The 19,788-nt window shown below is 42.9% G+C and overlaps 1 protein-coding gene across 1 annotated transcript in view; it reads right to left on the bottom strand.

Moving 5' to 3' along the window:
* The window catches only part of P2RX7 (purinergic receptor P2X 7), a 78,388-nt gene that overhangs the window by 15,993 nt on the left and 42,607 nt on the right, over positions 1 to 19,788 (bottom strand). Inside the window, exons 7-10 of the mRNA XM_068245225.1 lie at positions 14,811 to 14,940; positions 12,190 to 12,326; positions 9,423 to 9,516; positions 5,862 to 5,927 (exon numbers count right to left, since the gene is read on the bottom strand). Of these exons, the coding sequence (XP_068101326.1) occupies positions 5,862 to 5,927; positions 9,423 to 9,516; positions 12,190 to 12,326; positions 14,811 to 14,940 (427 nt within the window). The remainder of the gene's footprint in view (positions 1 to 5,861; positions 5,928 to 9,422; positions 9,517 to 12,189; positions 12,327 to 14,810; positions 14,941 to 19,788) is intronic.

Raw genomic sequence — 19,788 nt, forward strand, 5'->3', positions numbered from 1 at the left:
TAAATACATTAACTGTCATTTACCGCATTTAAAATGTATACTTTTTCCTTTAAAACGTTAAAAATCGATTTTCTCAAAAACTATAAGGTCTTTTTTGAAAGAAAGACTCTTGTTCCCACTATTCTTCTTAACATATCTAGCATATTTAGTGTTTCTACCATGTAAGAGGACTTTGCTATTAACCGCTAAAGATGGCAGGCTTTCAGGTGATAATCACAGATATTTTTCGGCAAATACTTGGAATTTCTTTTTCTCAAATGGTATGCATAATTAACTTAGGCCACTTCCTGCTTCTTCTTAGCTATTCAATAGAGCCTTTGCATAAACCCTGCCCCTGTGAGACAAATTGGCCAGCCAATTCTCACCTGATAGCAGTCTGCCTATTAACTACAAACTCAGTTAGAGCCTATATTAGTAGAACCCAAAAGGTCAGCAAGACCTTTTGGTCAGCAGGGCATATACTTAAAGGGCATATCTTTAATGGTGTATAAGACACCTAGAATTAGCCCAGACTTGAACCAGAAGAGAACAGATGAGAACAAATACAACACTCTCCATGGCTGCTCATCTGCTGATCTAACACTGGTATGATCTTTTCTCTTTGGTTTCCCTGACTTCCACCATCAGCGCATGTTTATCAATCCCTGCACTACCCTCATTTCAACTATCCACATACACCTGATAAAAAAAAAAAAAAATCACACAAACTACCCTGCACTCTAACTCTGACACTTATTTTCCCTAATTATACACACACCAACTTGCAAAATGTTTAACATCCTTTTTACAGCCATTATCCTGTCAGCCCCACTACTTAAAATACCTACATCACTCACCCCTTCTGCTGCCAGCAATAACATCTACATTGCTGCCTCTCTCCTACCATCCTCTCTTCTCTCTACTCATGAACTATTCTTATTTCTCAAATCACACATACCTTCCTCCACATCTCTTAAACAGCCCTCTGTCACATACAAATCACATCCTGGCCACTCTCATCTCTGCCTACTACTTCTACTTGCTGCTGGGGACATATCACCCAATCCAGGACCCTCTACCAGACCACATTGCACTCTGGTAAATACCACAACCCACACTGACCGTCCTCACTCCTCCACACACATTAACCGATGTAACCTGATCACCATTCCTTGCCTTCCCAGCTCTCCCCCTCCCATATTTGGGGCCCTCTGGAATGCACGCTCTGTAGTCAATAAACTAGCCCACGTCCATGATCTGTTCATCACTAATGCTTACACCTTCCTGGGGCTCACTGAGACATGGCTAACCCCATCTGATACTGTGTCCCCAGCTGCCATTTCATACGGTGGCCTCAAGTTTAGCCACACACCTAGATCGGGTGACAAACATGGGGGTGGGATGGGAATTCTTCTTTCCGAACACTGCTCCTTTACTCAGCTTGCACCTGCACCTTCTCTTGGCTTTCTCTTCTTTTGAGGCTCATGCTGTCCGCATCTACTCCCCTCACCACTTCCAGGTTGCTGTCATCTACCGGCCTCCTGGACCAGCCTCCACCTTCATTGACCACTTTTCAACATGGCTTCTCCACTTTCTATCCACTGACATTCCTTCCATCATCATTGGGGACTTTAACATCCCCATAGACACTAACTGTTCCACTACCACAAAATTCCTCTCACTCACCTCATCCTATGACCTCTCCCAGTGGTCCTCAACCTCCACCCACAAAGATGGCCACACTTTGGACCTAGTTTTTACCCGGCTCTGCCCAGTTTCCACATTTAATAACTCTTTATTCCGCCTTTCAGATCACAATCTCATAACTTTAACAATCAGCCCCTCCCTGCCTCCTCCAACTACTGTAGTGCAGCCATCACGCTTATGCAGGAATTATCGCAACCTCGACCTCTGTTCCCTAGCTGAATCTCTAAAACCCCTGGGCTCCCTGTCATCCTACACTGACCCCGAGTCTGCATCCATCTACTACTCCACCACAGTGGCAGTGGAGGTAAAGCTCCAATGCAGATGACTTCGCCCACTATAAAAACACGCTGCTCCAGCTCAGGGACTTTCTCTCACTTGCAAAGCAGTCATACTTTTCTACACTTATTTCTTCACAATCCCATAACCCTAAACAACTTTTCAACACCTTCAGCTCTCTTCTCCACTCCCCGCCTCCCCCTACAACCACAAGCTTGTCTGCAGAAGACTTTGCTCAACTGGCACTTTCCCTTCTTCATTTAAACAAGCTATCATAACACCACTAATCAAAAAACCCTCTTTAGACTCTACTGCCCTTTCTAATTACCGCCCAGTCTCTCTCCTTCCCTTTGCCTCCAAACTGCTGGAACGTCACATTTACTTAGAGTTGTCTAACTTTCTCTCTGCTAATTCCCTGTTGGACCCCTTCCAGTCTGGCTTCCGCCCTCAACACTCTACGGAAATCGTTCTCACTAAGGTTGCCAATGACCTCCTAGCTGCCAAAGCCAAAGGCAGATTTTCGGTACTAATACTCCTAGATCTGTCCTCTGCCTTCGACACTTTTGATCATACCCTACTTCTCCAGACACTCTCAACACTGGGAATCAAGGGCCTAGCACTCCTGGCTCAACTCTTACCTGTCTGGACGTTCTTTCATAGTCTCCTATGCCAGTACCAACTCCTCTCTGCGCCCACTGTCTGTGGGAGTACCACAAGGGTCCGTCCATGGACCCCTCCTCTTTTCCATTTACACCCATTTACACCCATGGCCTGGGACAGAGAATAAGCTCTTTTGGGTTTCAATATCACCTCTATGCTGATGACACCCAAATTTATTGTTCTGCCCCAGACCTCTCCACAGTACTATCAAAAGTCCCCGAATGTCTATCCGCTGTATCTACATTTATGTCATCCCGCTTCCTTAAACTTAATATGAGCTAAACGGAGATTGTGATATTTCCACCTTCGCTCTCTGTTCCACCTCCCATTGTCACAATCAATGTAGATAACACCCCAATAGCATCAACCCCCAAAGCTCGTTGCCTAGGGGTAACTCTGAACTCTGAGCTCTCCTTTAAACCACATATTAACACTTTAACTGCCTCCTGCTACTTCCATCTCAAAAACATTTCCAGAATCCGTCCCTTCCTTTCACAAGAAGCAACTAAAATGCTTGTGCATGCCCTAATCATCTCCCGTCTTGACTACTGCAACACACTACTCTGTGGTCTACCAAAAAGTAGACTGGCACCTCTCCAATCCCTACTAAACTCTGCGGCCCGTCTCATCCACCTCTCTTCTAGATCCTCTGAGGCAGCCCCTCTCTGCCAATCTCTCCATTGGCTACCAGTTGCCCAAAGGATCCAGTTTAAACTTCTCACACTTGCATACAAAGCCCTACACAAGCTATCGCCTCCATACATTTCCTCTTTAATCTCCAGATACCTCCCCGCCCGGACCCTCCGTTCCTCACAGGAGACCCTTTTGTCCTCCAGCCTAGTCACCTCCTCTCACTCTCGCATCCAAGACTTCTCACGGGCTGTCCCTCTCCTTTGGAACTCTCTCCCTCAGCCGGTTCGTCACGCCACGAGTCTGGAAACCTTCAAATATACTCTGAAAACACACCTGTTCAGACAAGCCTATAATTTGCTATAGGCAGCACTGAAGGCACACTGGCTCACCCACTAATCCTTGTGTTTCCTTCCCTTTTGTTTCCTCCCCACTACCCTCTAGATTGTAAGCCCGCAAGGGCAGGGACCTCCTCCTAGTGTTTCTCATACTGCTGTTATTTTAACATATGTACATGTACCAACTACATATCAACTATGTATGTATGGAATTTGTTGGCGCTATATAAATAAAATAAAATAAAAATAATAATAATAATAATAACGGCTGAATTTGAGATTGACTGCCGTGATCGATTCCTGATCTGGGATTCGGATCACGATGTCAGATAGTGAAAAAATGCTTGTGAATCACGGCTATGCCATGATCGAGGACTGTATCTAAGAAACACTACCTTTAACTAACTAGTTATTATGTATAGCATTAATAACTCTGCATGACAAATTAAACTTAAAAAAAATTCTTTATGCTGGACTTTCTTCCCTATTTACTGTACATCTTCAATATGCAGCATCAATAGTAAGTGTAGTGTTGACGCTGTTCACAATTTATTGCTTAATCTTTTCAGTAATGGTGTGCTGCAGCACTGGGGGGTTATAAACCTGATGGGCTGCATATAAGTATGATAGGGGCAGATATTTTACAATGGGAGCAGCGGTTGTACTGTGTATGGGAAAGGAATGCAGTGTAAAGGCTATGGGCAGCACTGTAAATATCCACTGGTATGATGGATACAAATAAGGGCACTAGAGACACCGTGGATGAAGGATGGCAAGCAGTAAATTTAATTAACAACTTTCAGTTGTTTTTATTGCTGTCTGTGTCACTGGTACGCTGGGTATGCTTATAGTGGTAATGTGATGTAATGTATCAATTGTGAGGATTACTGTATAAGCATATAAATGAGTGCATTGCACATGTCCAGAGAGTTCGTTCGGTAGCTAGTGGAAGGTGAGGTGTTTTTAATTTCCTTTTCTCCCATTTAGTTGACTCTTGGGTTTTTGGATTAGTTCCCACTAGACTGCTGATAAAAACTAGCATTGTATGGTTAGAGTAGGACTCACCAGATCGGGGACACTTTGGCGCAGTTGGTGAGCTTAAGCGCGTTAAAGCGTAACCAAGAGCCCCGTCACTGTTTTTCCTGTTGTGTACTGCAGCCCCTCTGTATGTTATATATATTTCTTGTGGGGATTAGGGTCTCCACTGCTGCGTGCATACTTTGCAAAAAAATTGCATTAAAAGTTGGTTTGTGCTGCTCACCCCTTGATAATTGATTACTGTATAAGGTGATGTTACATGAAAACAGACAGTGTTTAGAAGCGTCCTTTTTTTGTGTTATAAATTCCTATTGTGCTGACTGTGCAATGTTGAGAAATGCATAGTTATCAGTCCTACTACGTGAATGGAAATACATGTATGGAACATTTGAGTGCATGATGTGCAAGTGTGACTTTAAATCAGGGGTCTCAAACTCAATTTACCTGGGGGCCGCAGGAGGCAAAGTCAGGACGAGGCTGGGCCGCATAAGAGATTTCACGTGTCCCCGCCGCAAAATGAGGGCTGCAGAGCCCCCAAATCGCCCAGGGGGCAATCCGCCGGCATTTCCTGGAAGGGGTAGAGCTTTCAGCTTCAGCTCTGCCCCTCCTGACGTCAATCGCGGCGGATCGCCGCCTCCGCCCGCCCCTCTCACTCTTCCTTCACAGAGAGGGGCGAGGAGAGGCGGCGATCCGTGTGGCGATTGACGTCAGGAGGGGCTGAGCTACAGCTGGAAGCTCTGCCCCTCAGCGCAGTCATGGATGTTTGCCCGGGGGATTTGGGGGCTCCCTGCCCTCGTTTAGCGGCAGGGATGCAGCGGATTACTTGGGAGCACTGAAGCGAACTATAAGGTAAAATGGGCAAAAATAGTTCGCTTCCGTGTCTCTTTTGCTAGCGGGGCCACAAAATATTGTATCGAGGGCCGCGAGTTTGAGACCCCTGCTTTAAATGGATGTAATAAAATTAAAAAAAAAAGTAAAAGTTGGCTTACCTCAATGATGTCATGGGACTTTTGCAAAAATTAGACAATTTTATTTGTATTATGGCGATGCTGCTGCTATGGCTGCTTGTGACTTCATATGCAGTCACCACCCTGCTCTTATACTGTATCATCCCCTTTTTTGCTAAGACTACAGTGTTCATCAAAGGTCTACTGACCTCAAGAGCATTTGATCATGTATTTAGTTTTTTACATTATTAGGGTTACCGAAGGAAATCTGCAAATAGAACCTTACCAGTCCAAAGTAAGAGAGGTAGGAACCAATGAACATCACCAGCTCAAACCAGTTGAACTTGCCTCCCTGCAAAGGATACATTGAACAACAGTGAATAAAGTACCGGTAATTAAAATGAGTGTAACACAACATAGCTAAATATGGGCACATACAAATCATAGTAGATAATAAAATAAGCATGTCATTTCTGTCTATTATCGGACCTCACAGTGCTAAGCATAAAAACAGTGACAATGGTTTTAAAGGGAATCCGAGGTGAGGCTGACATGTTTGTTTCCTTTTAAATAATGCTCATTGCCTGGCTGTCCTGCTGATCCTCTTATACTTTTAGCCATAGACCCTGAACAAGTATGCAGCAGATCAGGTGTTTCTGACATTGTCAGGTCTGGCAAGATTAGCTGCATGCTTTTTTCTGGTGTGTGGTTTAGACCACACTGACCAGAAAGATCAGCAGCATTGCCAGGCAACTGCTATTGTATAAAAGGAAATACATATGGCAGCTTTCATAGGTCCTTTTGAAGCGTAATGGTCGGGCATAACATCAAAAATCAATTATTTATTTTTATCTAAAAGTTTAAAAAGTGAACCTTAAGTGAAAAAAAAACAACGAGGTCTACTTACCTGGGGCTTTCCTCAGCCCCCTGCAGCTGATCGATGCCCGCGACGTGTCTTTCCAATCCTCCTGGTCCCGCCAGCGACCACTTCCGGTTTCGCCGTCAGGACCCGACAGGCTGGGAACGCGAGTGATTCTTCACGTTCCCAGCAACAATAGCTCCCTCTATGTTTCTATAGCAGCTCTCTATGCTGCTATAGCAACATAGAGGGAGCTATTGTTGCTGGGAATGCGAAGAATCACTTGCGTTCCCAGCCTGCCGGGTCCTGACGGCGAAACCGGAAGTGGTCGCCGGCGGGACCAGGAGGATCGGAGAGACACGTCGAGGGCACCGATCAGCTGCAGGGGGCTGAGGAAAGCCCCAGGTGAGTAGACCTCTTTTTTTTTTTTCACTTAAAGGAGAACTGTAGTGAGAGGTATATGGAGGCTGCCATATTTATTTCCTTTTAAGCAATACCAGTTGCCTGGCTATTCAGCTAATCCTCTGCCTCTAATACTTTCAGCCATAGGCCCTGAACAAGCATGCAGCAGATCAGGTGTTTCTGACAAATTTAGACAGATATGACAAGATTAGCTGCATGCTTGTTTCTGGTGCGATTCAGACACTTCTTTAGGCAAATAGACCATCAGGGCTGCCAGGTAACTGGTATTGCTTAAAAGGAAATAAATATGGCAGCCTCCATATCCCTCTCACTACAGTTCTCCTTTAAGTGCCTCTTTAAAATCAGGATGATACCATTTAAAACTTCTTGCTTTTACTGATGGCTAACATGGTACAATACCCTACTGCTACTATTTTTATTATCTGGTAAACAAGTAATAAGGATGCTAACTGGGCACCCAAAAGTTAAAAATTACTCTTATTTTTTTCTTCTCCATGAAACATCTTTCCCCAGTTTCGCTGGCAGGGCATGCTGGGTTTTCTTTTTTTTGCTTATTTAGTATCCCCCAGACTTAACCAATGCAGCCTGATTGGCTGAAGCCTCTTTCCCTCCTGTTTTCCCCTCCCACACCTCTGTTTCTCTCTGATTGGCCAATATTTCTCATGCTTCTCAAGCTACATTGTCACACAATGACAATGCACTTTGTATTGTAGAGCTCTGTGGGAGTGTCTTTGTGTGCATTGGCCGCCCTCCTCCCAGAGTAAGGGAGGAAATGATATCAGGATTAGCTTCAGTCAGAGGGACTTAAGATGGCAAATGCCTGAAACAGAATTCTTTTTATTTACTACATAATCTTCACTGAAATAAAAATGTGGACAGTGCAATACATACATTATGTATGTAGAGCACATATTTATCTACTTACAGTATATATGTGTTGGTTTGTGTTGAGATAGTATAGCTGACAGCTCCTCTTTAAAGACCTCTATAAGCCTCTTTTCTTTGACTTCTTCAGTGTGAAACACAGCAATTCAGTTAAAGGGAATCTGAGGTAAGAGACCTATGGAGGCTGTATATTCATTTTTAAAAAGTACACCTTGCCCGGCTGTCCTGCTGATCCACGGTCTCTAATATGTTTAGCCATATACTAGTCATTTTTATACTTGCGGCCCTTTATAGGAGAATTTACTAAAGGGTGCCACAGTATGCCTATAAGCACAATGCCTCACATTGCAGTACTCTGGAAAGAAACTTCAGTCTATTACGAGAAATGAACATTGATGACATGTGTAGCTATTGGCATAATCATACTGGTGCTGACAGAGAAAGGCCGTAACCAATTCCCGGCTGATAATAATAGCAACTCTGCATTATGCAATATCTGGTTACCAATGATAGGAAATCCTTTAACTGGTCATTAAAAATGGCAACAGTGCAAAAAGGGTGTGACACACGGCTGGAGGCTTTACAAGTGGGACAAGCCTGTGTGGCATCCAAGCATTCAGACTCCAGTACTCTATGACCATTAGTGGGGCCATGGGCACTGATGGCTGGTTCACACTGGGAGCGATTGCGCTGCATTTGCTGATCGCTAGTACAGTGAGTGTCACCCTATTAGAGTGCTCTCACAGCCACGTTTTGATTTTTGGAAGATTGAAATTTTGCCACATGTAACATTTTTCAGAGCAATTCTGCTTAAAGGTATGAGCAAAAATGTACATTCCTTTACAAATCACTCTGCAAATCACATTGCAGTGTGAACTAAGCTTTATATGTTCTCAGCGCTGTTTACATCCATACAGAGATGACTGCACCACTCCAGCAGTATCTGATGTCTTATGACCGACATCCATCAATCTAGCCTAATCCTAACCTTGCCTCTTAATCTCATTCTCCTCCTCTCCTTTGCCCAGAGATGGATTAAGATGTAATGGGGCCCAGGGCGATGTAGTATATTTGGGGCACCCTCGTGGTTTTTTTTTTTGGGGGGGGGGGGGGGGGAGTAAGCTGAAGTGGAGAGAGATCAGAGAGGATGGCTGGTGGGACACATGACACCCAATAGGTCCCAGCCTAGGTTGCCTGGTGGATGATCCTGCTCTGCCTTTGCCATGGACCAAATGTATTCCTTTTGCTCCCCAGGCCAAGTGTTGTGAGCCCTCACCAGGGACGTAGTAATAGGGGCTACAGAGGTTGCAACAGCATCGGGGGCCCTTGGGCCAGAGGGGCCCTCTCTCAACTACAGTATTAGCTCTCTATTGGTCCTGTGCTCCTAATAATCACTTCTATGGATACTTTGAATAGTAGTAATCATTAACAAACTGTTCCCCATCCCCTTCTTGCACCTCTGACACTGTAGTTGCTATTGGCAGGTATTGGTGCGCCGTATCAATTGTTATGTATATAGTGGTGGTGGTGGGGGGGGGCTATGTAAAACTTCCATCGGGGCCCACAGCTCCTTAGGTACGCCGCTGGCCCTCAACACCTTTACGCATGAGTAATAATTGAGTTATTTATCAGTTATGTAACAGCTAAACTTAAGTGATCAATTAGAAAGAAAAGAATTACAGTGCCATAGACTTGAATATCAAAACGGATTCCATAAGCCTTGATAAGAGTCCTCAGGTCGTTATGGCTCTGGTTCCTGTAGTACCTGGCAAACCTGCAGAAATAATAATACAAAACTAAAACAACTCCTGCATAAAAGAAGGTGGCGCAAAGCAGTAATGACTGTCAGACAATTCCCTCAGAGTTACAGAAATTGTAATGTCTAAATTCTATACTGATGTTGGTCTTTTAAGGCAGCCATACGTGATTCAGCCAATTGTCTGATTGTTCTGGTTTGCTGATTAAAATAACTGCAAGAAAAATTGTTACATCTATAAATTCAAAATTAAAAGAAAAAAAAAAGTTAATTACCTGATCAGGCAGTTTCTTTATAAAAATTGATAGTTTAAAAAAAAAAAACTAATGAAAATTTGGTACAATTCTTTTGACTGTCACTTCTCCAGTGTAATAACCTTAAAGTGATTTCAGGCCGTTTAGCAATCAGAAGCATGGGCCTTTGACCCAGCATGACCAAGTCTCTGTAGACACGCAAAACAGCCATCGCTGTCATCCTTGTGCCCCACACCACCCACCTCCACACTGATGTTAAAGGCACAGTGACACAAGCACATGCCGCTGTTGGTAACTGTATTACTGTCTGGCTAAGCTGGACTTTACTGGACTGATACTACAATAAATCATCGTTGTGCATTGGAGGGTGCCTGCATTCTGCCTCTGTGTATCGCAGAAACGTGATTATGCCAGCTGGGTTTTGGCTTTACAAAACCATCATGGCAGTGATTTTCCATGAGAAATTAGTTGCAAGGTGATGAACTGATCATTACCCAAACAGTTGTTTTATAGGCTGCTATTTGCTCATTATTTGTTCACCTTTACATGAATTAAAGTTTCACTCCAAATTGCAAAATTTCTTACAATCAACATCATATTTTCCTGGGTAGATCTGGACTGATGGTAAATTTTCAAAACCCCCAATTTCAACTTTGAATTCAAGAAAGAATGAAAGGGAATAATGTATAGCTGGCCAAGACAAGAGAATAAGGAAAGCAATGGCTTATCAGGCACCAAGCAATAATAATAGAAATAACAGGTAGCAGGACTTACTACACTAAAGAATTAAGGAAAATCAAATAAAGAGGAAGTTAAAGTAAAAGTAAAAGGAGGAAGTAAATTGGAGATAAATAGATTTGAATTAATATGACCAAGGAATGAATAGTGACTGTTAAAATATTTTAATATTCTAGTACAACAAGGAACATACCGTAATTTTACAAATGATCGTTTATTTTGGGAGCATTGCTTGCTGGGTTGACTACCACATTTAGTAAACAGAAAAGAATCTTTGTCTGCTGTTACCAGTCTGATAATTAAAGGGAGTTTAAAGAGAAAGAATAAAAATACAAAGAGGCTGGAAGGACAAAGCAGACATCCAGTGAGAAATGATCCAATAGTGGGCCACCTTGTACCCAGCTTGTGTAACAGAAGGGATATGTCACTGTGGGAATAGGTCACTAAAGGGTCTATCAGGAGCACATACCACTTAGGGATCCATCTCTGTGTCATCATCTCTCCCTCATCTATTCTTCCTTTCTACCTTCTTCTCTTTCCTCTTGTTTCTCAATACCCACATTCTCTCTCCCTGCCTTAAATTACGTGTTCTTCCTCCCTCTATCTCCACTCTCACAGCTCAGATCTTACTTCTGTCCCTCTTCCTTTCTTATGTCCCTAGTACTAGTACTGTAGAAAAAAAAGAGCATGTGTGCCTGGTTGGGGCCCCAAAAGAAGTTATCCTGCTTACACCCACATTTGGCCTTAATCTGCCTCTGCTGACAGAAGGTGTAGGAGTTCAATATAGACTGCATAACTAATTTATTGCCCAGGCCCTCCTCTACAGGTCCAGCCTGCCTCACCACTTGTTGCTCCACCTTCCAGTGTTATGCTCAGCCAATCACTGCAGGCACAGATGAAGTCACTTAGAGAAGATTGGATTATATGCAAACCTTAAAAAAATACAAAGTTTTATAAAGAGTTGGACTTGCAGCAATGGTAAGACACAAACAATTAGTAATTAGTAAGTTGCTATCAGGTGATGATGGCTGTGTATCAATAGAACCACCTTATATTTTTTCCCCTTGAGGGCCCTTTCATACTTACCATGTCAAGTAACGATACTCTACTCCACTGCATCTTCTTGCAGTGGCCATGAGAGTCGATGAGACAAGCCACAGTACCCGTGGTGGGACGCGTTGTGATGGAAGTGGCCTGGCTGAAGCTGCAGTATGTTGCAAGACACTATGGGAGTCTATGGCAATGCAAACAATCTTTATAGATCATCATTCATGCGCAGATTGGGTACATTGATGTGACATACTTCCCGTCAAGTATCAGCTCACTGAGTGGGAGGGGGGGGGGGGGGGCTATAGATTCCCACAGACTTCCCTGGCGACACAGTCAATAGCAATGGTTTGGTGCAGTGCACTGCGGTACGCTCTTATGCCCCGCACTAATCTAACTGCACAATGTGTGAAAGGGTTTTAAAGTTTAAACCGCAATGTTCTACTACCTAACACCATCTTGCAGTAAAAAAATTATCTGCCAAAATTACAAAACTTTACAAAGAAACCAGCAGATGGCATTCTCAAAAATAACAAAACAATCATTTATATATTTTTCAATAATTGCTAATGATGATAAATAAGAATACCAACTCCGCACATGTTACTTGAGGCTGTATGGCCAGGCATATTTCATTGTGCAAATTCCATACCTAAAATTCAAACCAGGATACAAGCGTTCATCAACAACCTTATCGTCCAAACGTCGGAAACTGTAATGAGGACGGCAGCGGTGAAACAACTTATCAAGGTTGCAGTCCCAGTTGATTTCAATGCCTATTATTCCACCCTAGAGTAAAAAAAAAAAGTTTCTATATAAAATGTTATACCAATAGAAACTGCAAGTCTGATACCAGAACCATTGAAAATAGAATTTTTTTTATCAAAAACTCTATAAAGTGCCACTGGACATCATTAGTTGGAGGCAGCTGGAGGTATGCATGTCATACATACCTGACACTGAATCCAGTGGGTTGCAGATAAGGTGTCTGACCAGTTACACATATACCAAGTGCCCTCCTGGTTTGTATCATAATGACATAGGGCATGATTCACAAAGCTTTTTCACCTTATCTATGTTACATTTTTAAGCTTCCAAAGAGCAAAAATATATTAAAATTGAGGTAAGAAAAGTAATATTGAAATGAAGTGAATCAGGAATAACTTACTTTGAGTGATTATTTTGCTTGTAAATGTGTTCAAAGCGTATTTTTATCAATTAGGCGATAAATAAGTCATTTATGAGAAGTTTTGTGAATAGAGCCCAAAGAGTTGGTGCACTAAAGTGCAGTAATATTGCTGCACGCAGACAGCGCATGGCAATATTACTGTTACTATCAGCAGCAGTGTACCACGGGTTACGCTATTAGCGTGACCCATGGTACTAGAGTAGCGCTAGTGTTGCTATGGTAACGCACATTAATAACAAGCATTTCCATTGGTAATGAAATTAGTTGCTAGTACAACAGTTTCTTGTCAGCTGTATTGAGGATGCATTAAAGGTGACCCACTGAACTGCTGACTGGTGCCCAGAATTTTGCTTTTTTTCTCCGTGTTGCTGATTCATATGCTGGTTGTTATCCGGAGGCACAATCAGGGCACCCGATTCCCTCAATCGGTCTGCTTAGTCATCTGGCCCCGACAGAACGTCTGAATTTTATTGAAATTTGTCGCAGGTGGCGGCATTTTTAGTGCTGTGAGATGCATCTCTGTGGATTGTTTGTTTACTGCGAGTCACAAGGTCAAAAATAACACCCAATCACACAGAATGCTCAGGCTGTAACATCATTGGTTGGGAAAGGCTGCATATGAATATGCAGCAATATATAGAGATAGGAAGTGTTTAAGATGCTGAAACCACAGGGACGGATCTAGGGATCTAGGAAAGTGGATATAAGCTTATTTTTAAGTGAAACAGCTGTCAGGCCTTGTCACCCCCACTGCATAACCCGATGTCTGTGCACCGCTGATTAAAAAGGTACCCTTTTGCATTACAGTGTCTTCCACCTTCTGTCCTTTATGTATGCACCCAATTTTTTGCTGCAGACTGCTATGCGCACCACAGGTTAGCTGTAACCTGGTGCCAGATCTCCTAGGATCCACACTGCATCCCAAGCTGGCAGCATTCCTGACAAATCTATTTAAAGACATGATCACATGTGTACACGCAATCACAATTTTAAGGTAATTACAGAAGCAACAATGTAGGATGTTTTGCATAGATAGTATGAAAAAGCTTACAATAAATAATTCTGTTTGCTTTAAAGGCGCCTGTACCATATACTGTAGTCCTGTTTGTAGTTCTGTGTGCATACTGGCTGTGGGCCTGTTTAAACATTAAGGATGAGCAAACAATATACCAGGATCTTCTAATATTGCATGCCATCTCCTAACATACACAAGCACAGTATCAGCAGTGAGTGCACTGCTCTTCATTTCACTCACAAAGAAAGCACAACTCTATTACTGCAGCAGTGCCCTGCTGAAACCATAGGCTATGTTAGTATTCACTTCCGATATCAGCTTCTGATATGCCTAAACTTTGCCTTTCAACCATGGATTAACCTAACCTCTAACACAGCCAGCTTTATGGAAGGAAAAAACATTTCTATGTATAATTTGTCATAGCATCCTGAATTTCTTCATTCAAGGGAAGTAAAACAGAATGCATTAGTACCATCCACATTCAGCTTTAGTAAGGAGTCATTATTTCAAATCAAAAACTGCTTGCGGAAGCAACAAATTTAAAGTATTTAAAGGGAACCTGAAGTGAGAGGGATATGGAGGCTGCTATATTTATTTCCTTTTAATCAATGCAAATTGCCTGGCTGCCCTGCTAATCCTCTGCCTCTAATGCTAGGTACACACCATACAATTTTCTGACAGATTTACCTGCCAGGTCGATTATTTCCAACATTGTCGATCTGAATTTAGATTGATTTTTCAATAGTTTTTTTTAATCAATTTTCATAGAACTGAACAAAAATCGATCGAAAAAACGATAAAAATTGATCGAAATTCAGATCCGACATGTTGTAAATAATTGATCTGGGAGGTAATAAATTAGGGTTACTAAGGGGATTTTTTATTTATGGGGTCAGTAAAGGTTAAGCGATTGACAGGGAAGAATTGCAAAAATAAACAGCTACAAACAGTATGAGAGTTTTGTAAATTGTATCTAGACATTCTTGTACTCAAGAAGTTGACTTTCTTCCATTTTCAACCAACAAAACACTGAAAAATACACAGACATGACACAGCCAGGTGCACCTACCAGAACAGCAACTTGAGAAAAAGTTTCTCCTGCTTCTTTTAAGATGTCCCCTAATCGGAATATTGGACATTGAGGAGCAGTGACTTTGCTATAAATGCAGGTTACATTATATTCTGGAAGGATGTTTTTTCTGTAAAAGAAATAAAAATAAGCAAATCAGATTATGGATGTCACAGATGAAATTGAAACAGTAATGTCTATAAATATCAGCCAAACTGAGCAGAACATTACTATAATATATTATACAAATTATAGGACAACTGAAGAGAGAGAAGGATATGGAGGCTGCCATATCCATTTCCTTTTAAAGCAGACCTGGACCCATATGCAATTAACTTTTTCTCCTGCGTTTTCTCCTAGGTGATATTTTCAGACTTGTCAATAAAATGCCTTTTAAACCACCAATGAGCAAAAAAAAAGTACTGAAATAATTTTGATAGTACTTTTCACCTCCTAGGAAAAAAACTCAGGTGACAAAGTTAATTGCATATGGCCCCTGAACTCAAGTCCTCGCTGCTCAAAAAGATACACAACAGCATAATAACCTTTAAACAAAAAGCATGTCTTTGTTACAGCTGATACAAATCCTAAAATAAATCTGCACGGTTTCCACTTCCTGATTCATGGAAGCAGACATATTGTTAACATCCAGTGCTTTCAAATGTGCTTATCTGCCATCCACTGGTGTAGCAATAGGGGGTGTAGAGGTAGCGACCGCATCGGGGCCCTTGGGCTAGAGGGGCCCCAAGGGGCCTACCCCTCAAACACAGTATTAGCTATTTATTGGTCCTGTGCTGATAACAGGGGTGTTCCTAGGGTCCTTGGAGATCGGTGGCACCTGGGGGCACTAGGTGGGGGCTATGTCTGTGCGCGCCGCGGCAAAAAATGGGCGTGGTCATGCAGTGAGTGGGCGTGGCCATGGGTGTGGCCAATCGTACATTAGATTAGAACAGTGGTGGCGAAATTTTTGGAGGCCCAAACTGCAACCCACAAGTCACTTATCTATCGCAAAGTGGCAACAGCAATTTAAACTAAATACTATACAAACGTTTTAACACATACATGAACATTATGGAAAATCCAAGTTGAAAAACTGAAAAGATAAACAATTTCATCCATCCTACTCCTGAAAAAATATATTCATTTTTTTAGAACCTCCCAGTTTTATTTTCTGTTTTAAAAAGCTAAAAAAGTAGGTTTAATGCTATTGTCTCATATGATGATGATTCGGCTTTTCCCATAGTCTCGCAGTTAGCAAACATGTGACCCCCAACAAGACAAATTCAGAAATCATAAGGCCCCTATCAAGACAAATTCAGAAATCATGAGGCCCCCAACAAGACAAATTCAGCAATCATGAGGCCCCCAACAAATCATGAGGCACCCAACATGACAAAGTCAGCAATCATGAGGCCCCCAACAAGACAAATTCAGCAGTCATGAGGCACATAAATAGACAGCATTTCACATAAATAGGCAGAATGCCCCCTTAATATGGTTGACACCTCTCACCTGGCTTCTGAATTCTCCTCTACTGGCTGCTGTACCTGGCAATACTGTTTTGGCTGGATTGGGGATGATGTGGGAGCTGAAAGGCCTGGCAGTGATGCTGTGGCCTGGCTGGCGGTGATGCTGTGGCCGATGTTGTGGCTGGGTTGGCTGGCAGTGATGCTGGGCTGTGCTTGGCTGGTTGAAGTAAATGCTGGCCTGACTGGTTGTGATGCTGTGGCCTTTTTGATAGTGATTCTGGGCTGGTTGGCTTGTGGTGATGCTGGGCCGGCTGGCCTGGATAGTTTAGGTAGCGACAGGTGCCCCCCAGTTCAGTTAGTGACAGGAGACCCCAGTGTAGGCAGTGACAGGAGCCCCCAGTTAGGTAGTGACAGGCACCCCCCAGTTAGGTAGTGAGTGACAGCAGGGACCCCCGTTAGGTAGTGAGTAAGTGACAGGGACCCCCGTTAGGTAGTGAGTGACAGGCGCGCTCCCCACCCCACCTACCTTACCGCGTCAGACCTCAGGGTGAGCGGGCGACCCGACCAGATAGAGCGGGCGCTGGGCACAAATATGCGGAAGTGATGTCACTTCCGCATATCAGCGGTGTCCGCTAGGTCCTAGCGCCCGCTCTATCTGGTCACCCGGCGCTGATCGAGGTCTGAATGGCAGCGGGGAGAGCGGAGCGGAGCAGGGCAGAGCGGGGCAGCGGCGGCCGGGAGATCCGTGGCACCCCAGGACAGATTGGGGGCACGGGCCACCCCAAAATAGGGCTAGCGACGCCCCTGGCTGATAATATTCACTTCTATAGTTGATTTGAATAGTAGTGATCATTAACACACAGTTTCCCATCCCTTTCTTGCACCTCTGACACTGTGGTTGTCCTTGATTGGTTTTGGTGTGCCATATCAATTGTTATGTATAGAGTACTTTGGGGCCCCAATGCTAAACTTGCACCTGGGCCCATAGCTTCTTAGCTACGCCACTGCTGCCATCTCTGCCATAGGCAGCCATGTGACACAGAGGAGAGATTAGATTACATATTGTGATTATACACAAATGAGGGGGAATTAGGCTAAACTCTCTAAATACATACAGGGTGCATTTCTCTCTGTTTTTATTCTGTCCTGTGCAAGAGTTCAGATCCACTTTTAGCAGTACCAGTTGCCTGGCTGTCCTGCCGATCCTCTGCCTCAAATACTTTTTGCCGTAGCCCCAGAACAAGCATTTGCAGATCAGGTGTTTCTGACATTGTAAGATCTGACAAGATTAGCTGTATGCTTGTGTCAGGTATGTGATGCAGACACTGCTGCAGCCAAGGAGATCAGAAGGGCTGCCAGGCAACTGGCAATGCTTATCCTCCCTGGCATTCAATTGTTGCGGACTTTCATCCGCGGGAGGGCTATTTTTTTTTAAACTTGTTTTAAATCATGCAGCTAGCACTAGGATTACCCCAATGCTGTGTCCCGCCCCCGATCGCCGCCAGCTATATTTACCGATTCGGGATCCCGCGAGAGCCGAAACTTCTTCATTCGCCTTCGGTCATCGCTATGGCAACGGTCGGACATGATGTCTGACGTCATGCGCAGTCCCGATCCTCGCCATAGCGACGCCTGGTGGTGATGGAAGAGGCTGCACCAGCGCAGGCTCCGGCGGGGGTACGTATTACGCCGCCAATTGCGGTGATCGGGGGAGGGGGGGATTTTTTTACATCTCCCTGGGCCATGCTATCCCCTCCGGCGGTAATGGACAAGCTAAGCTCGTCCATACCGCTCAAGAGGTTAAAAAGTAAATAAATATGGCAGCCTCCGTATTCTTCTCACTTCAATTGTCCTTTAAGATCTGCTCAAAGAACAATAAAAAGAAAGTAAGGCCAGCAGAATACGGCTTTTTTGAAGAAACTAGCTTTTCTTTTTCTCATTTAGGCCCCTTCCACACAACAGAATTCACATGTAATTCACATTTTTGTGATTTTGCGTTTATTGCACATTAAGTAAATGGCATCACATTTGACTTACTTCAGTTTTTTGGAAGCAATTTTTTTGCAGTAAAAAATTGACATGCGATTTGCCTATCACCGCAAGCCATTGGGAAATTAAAATTTTCACATTAGCAATGGGAAAAATGTATGCAAATTTTAAGTTTAGTAAATTAAATTTAAGTGGTATGCATGACAAGTTAGTATGAAAATTTACACAAAAACAAAATTCAGGACTGAAACCTTGCAAAACGTAGAATTTAAAATACAAAAAAAAAAAAATAATAATAATAAGCGACCACAAATTGCAGGGAAAAGTGAGAAAGCTGCCTGGTCTTTATCCAACAGCTTGAAACAAAGATGGCTCTCTTAATTCATGATTAGACATTCTTACAGTAAAAAGCTGGGTAAATTAAATCAATTCTTCAAAAAACAAACAAAAAAAACAAAACATTTTTTTTTAATCTAGTTGGCAAGAAAACAGGGACCTTAGATGGAAACAAATAAGAAAATAGCATGCACGTAGATTTATGCCTTAAAAAGACATAGGAGCAACAAACTGGCTAGGCCAGTAACATTTTGCAAATGCAAAGCAAATGGATAAAAATCATAAATAGATGCTTTAACTGGAGTTCCGTTTTAACAGACAACTGAAGTGAGAGGTATATGGTGGGTACCGTACAATGGGCTTGATTCACTAAACCGTGATAACTCATATCACTGCCGCGCTAGCGTTTATATAACGTGTGTAACGGTTTACGCGCACAAACGCAAAAAAAATCGTGTTTGCACATGTAAACTGTTACGCCCATTAAAACGCGTGCAAAACGCTAGCGTGGCCGTGATAGGAGTTATCATGGTTTAGTGAATCAAGCCTCATATGTATTTCCTTTTCTTCCTGCTGATTCTCTGCCTCAAATACTTGTTGCCATAGCCCCTGAACAAGCATACAGCAGATCAGGTGTTTCTGACATTATTGTCAGCTCTGACACGATTAGCTGCATATTTGTTTCTGGTACGATTCAGACACTACTGCAGCCAAAAAAGTATGGCTTAAAAAGGAAATAAATCTGGCATCCTCCATATACCTTACACTTCAGTTGTCCTTAAACCATCCACAGCAATAATTGTTATAGAATAAATGCACAAATGTTCACCAAATGCCAATTTGTCATCAGACTGTGCCTCACCCTGGACATTCCTGTGAGGCAATGACAAATCCCTGCACAAGGCCTCGTGAGTTTTCAGTAACTTTTGGAAATGAAAAGAACGAGCTGCATATTTTGCCTGAATAGAGTATTTTTTTTTTTTTGGGGGGGGGGGGGGGTTCTTTCGGTTTTTCTGATTTTGTGAAGGGTTCCCCCTTTGACTTTCACATTACAGTGGTTATACCCCTGCATAGTCTTTCTTCCTTCAGACCCTGTAGACACCATATACAAAACACCATTTATAAACTACCATATATGAAAAAATGAAAATGCAGGACTATTGCCATATGCCCTTATTTACTTA

This window comes from Hyperolius riggenbachi, chromosome 1, assembly GCF_040937935.1.
Source record: "Hyperolius riggenbachi isolate aHypRig1 chromosome 1, aHypRig1.pri, whole genome shotgun sequence".
NCBI classification, from domain to species: Eukaryota; Metazoa; Chordata; class Amphibia; order Anura; family Hyperoliidae; genus Hyperolius; species Hyperolius riggenbachi.